The sequence below is a fragment of the Bison bison genome, unplaced genomic scaffold, assembly GCF_000754665.1.
Source record: "Bison bison bison isolate TAMUID 2011002044 unplaced genomic scaffold, Bison_UMD1.0 scf7180017863995, whole genome shotgun sequence".
Classification (NCBI taxonomy): Eukaryota; Metazoa; Chordata; class Mammalia; order Artiodactyla; family Bovidae; genus Bison; species Bison bison.
The window spans coordinates 1,127-3,597 of NW_011494567.1; the positions used below are offsets into that span (position 1 = coordinate 1,127).

A 2,471-nucleotide genomic window follows, 5' to 3' on the forward strand; every position below is an offset into this window, starting at 1 on the left:
TCTCTGCTCCTCTACAAAGTCACGAACCTCCGTCCAGAGTTCATCAGGCACTCTGTCTGTCAGATCTAGTCCCTTAAATCTGTTTCTCACTTCCACTGTATAATCATAAGGGATTTGATTTAGGTCATACCTGAATGGTCTAGTGGTTTTCCCTACTTTCTTCAATTTAAGTCTGAATTTGGCAATAAGGAGTTCATGATCTGAGCCACAGTCAGCTCCTGATCTTGTTTTTGCTGACTGTATAGAGCTTCTCCATCTTTGGCTGCAAAGAATATAATCAATCTGATTTTGGTGTTGACCATCTGGTGATGTCCATGTGTAGAGACTTCTCTTGTGTTGTTGGAAGAGGGTGTTTGCTATGATCAATGATTTCTCTTGGCAAAACTCTATTTGCTGTTGCCCTGCTTCATTCTGTACTCCAAGGCCAAATTTGCCTGTTACTCCAGGAGTTTCTTGACTTCCTACTATTGCATTCCAGTCCCCTATAATGAAGAGGACATAATTTGGGGGGTGTTAGTTCTAAAAGGTCTTGTAGGGCTTCATACAATCATTCAGCTTCTTCAGCATTACTGGTTTTGACATAGACTTGGATTACTGTGATACTGAATGGTTTGCATTGGAAATGAACAGAAATCATTCTGTCGTTTTTGAGATTGCATCCAAGTACTGCATTTCAGACTCTCTTGTTGACCATGATGGCTACTCCATTTCTTCTGAGGGATTCCTGCCCACAGTAGTGGATATAATGGTCATCTGAGTTAAATTCACCCATTTCAGTCCCTTTTAGTTCGCTGATTCCTAGAATGTCGACGTTCACTCTTGCCATCTCCTGTTTGACCACTTCCAATTTGCCTTGATTCATGGACCTAACATTCCAGGTTCCTATGCAATATAGCTCTTTACAGCATCAGTTTTGTCAATTATACCTCAGTAAAGCTGAAAAGATTTTCTTTCATTTAATTATACCAGGCACATTGGGAGTTATTCCATTTCTGATTTTCGCACTTGCTCTCATGCTTAAAATACGTATTTACATTTTTATTTCTGAACACGTACACATTCTCCTCCTCCTTTACAAAAGACAAAGTTCTAACGGTACTTCACCTGAACTCTGGGTATTCATATACACGTGTGTGGGCATGCGCACGTCTCTCTCCATGCACACGTGTGGGTGTGTTTATGCGTGCAAGTGTGTGTCTGTGTACTTTTCCAAAGCTCATTTTCAGACATGCGTTCCTCTCTGTTGTATCTCACTGTCTCTCTGCCATCTCTTAGCATTCCTTTCTGTGTGAAAACCGTCAATCTCCAAGAACTTGCACCTCTGGAAATGCCTTATTTCACGCTCATTCTCTTTTTATCAAGTTGCTTGAGAACACTTCCTATTTGGAATCCAGCGTGTGACTCAAGTACTAGGAGAGGAAAACGCTTGTGAAGGTTAAGGGCCCCATGCCCCCAGAGCCCACCTCCTGTCTCAGGACCTGGCGGGTTGAGGCTGAGGCACGGCCCACAGCGGGAGGCTGAACCTCCTGGAAGCTGGGGATGTGCTCTGCATGAAGCTCTCACTTCTGCCCCTTGCAAGTGCTCCGACTCAGGGGAACTCTTCCTGGTTAATTCCCTGACGGCATGGCTCCAGTATCCCATAGCGCCCCCTTTTGGTAGGGGGCAGTCTGCTCCCAGTGGGCTGGTCATTCTCTTGATAATCTGCGTTTTCCACAGGAAGTAGTTTCAGGACATTCTTAGGGCCTCAGTCCAGTCGGCCTTGATTTTTTTTTTTTCCAGTTGAAATTTACTTAGAATTAACTGTTTCAAATTCTATAATTCAGTGCGAAATACTTTTTAAATTTAACCTGCAGTCTCTCAGTTTACTATGAAAGGTCAAGATACAGATGTTACTTCCATTTATTTTTACAAATATGACGTTAAGTAACCTATTTGTTGAGGTCACTGTGGCACACAGGCTCTCCGTTGCAGGGTGTGGGGTCTTTAGCTCAAGTGTGCCGTGTCTGGATCCCTGGCCGCTGATCCCGCCCGGGCCCCTAAGTATGAGCACCGAGTCTCAGTCACGGGCCCAGCAGGGCGGCCCTCAGGTGTCACGTGCACATGCATGAGTCCCAGCCCTTCCAAGGTCGGTTCTCCTCAGTAAAGGAGGCTCCGTTATTTGCTTCCTCAGCCGTTGCCGTCTGTCGTGAGCGTCTTCCCGTCTGACACTTACGACAGATACCACACTGGCCCTCAGCACAGGCCCGCCTCTCCTGAATCTCCCTGTCTGCTCTCTGTGCTGCACTCTGGACCATTTCCTCAATGCTATGCTCCGACTTCATACGGGGCCGCTCAGCTGCCTTCTTGGCTGCATGACTTTTTAACGTGTTCAATCTACTGGATTGTTCACCTTGAAAATTTTCACCTCTTTTCAGTGACCACCTGTTCCTCTGCAAAATAATCCATGTGCTTGCCTCCCTTTATTTTTCTGT

The 2,471-nt window shown here is 45.4% G+C and overlaps 1 protein-coding gene across 1 annotated transcript in view; it reads left to right on the forward strand.

Annotated features, from left to right (window-relative positions):
- Positions 1-1,987: 1,987 nt before the first annotated feature.
- Positions 1,988-2,471, forward strand: part of LOC104984376 (leukocyte immunoglobulin-like receptor subfamily A member 6) — a gene marked incomplete at its 5' end in the record, with an annotated part of 7,222 nt that continues 6,738 nt past the window's right edge. The window contains one exon of the mRNA XM_010834065.1: positions 1,988-2,125. Within this exon, the coding sequence (XP_010832367.1) occupies positions 1,988-2,125 (138 nt within the window). The remainder of the gene's footprint in view (positions 2,126-2,471) is intronic.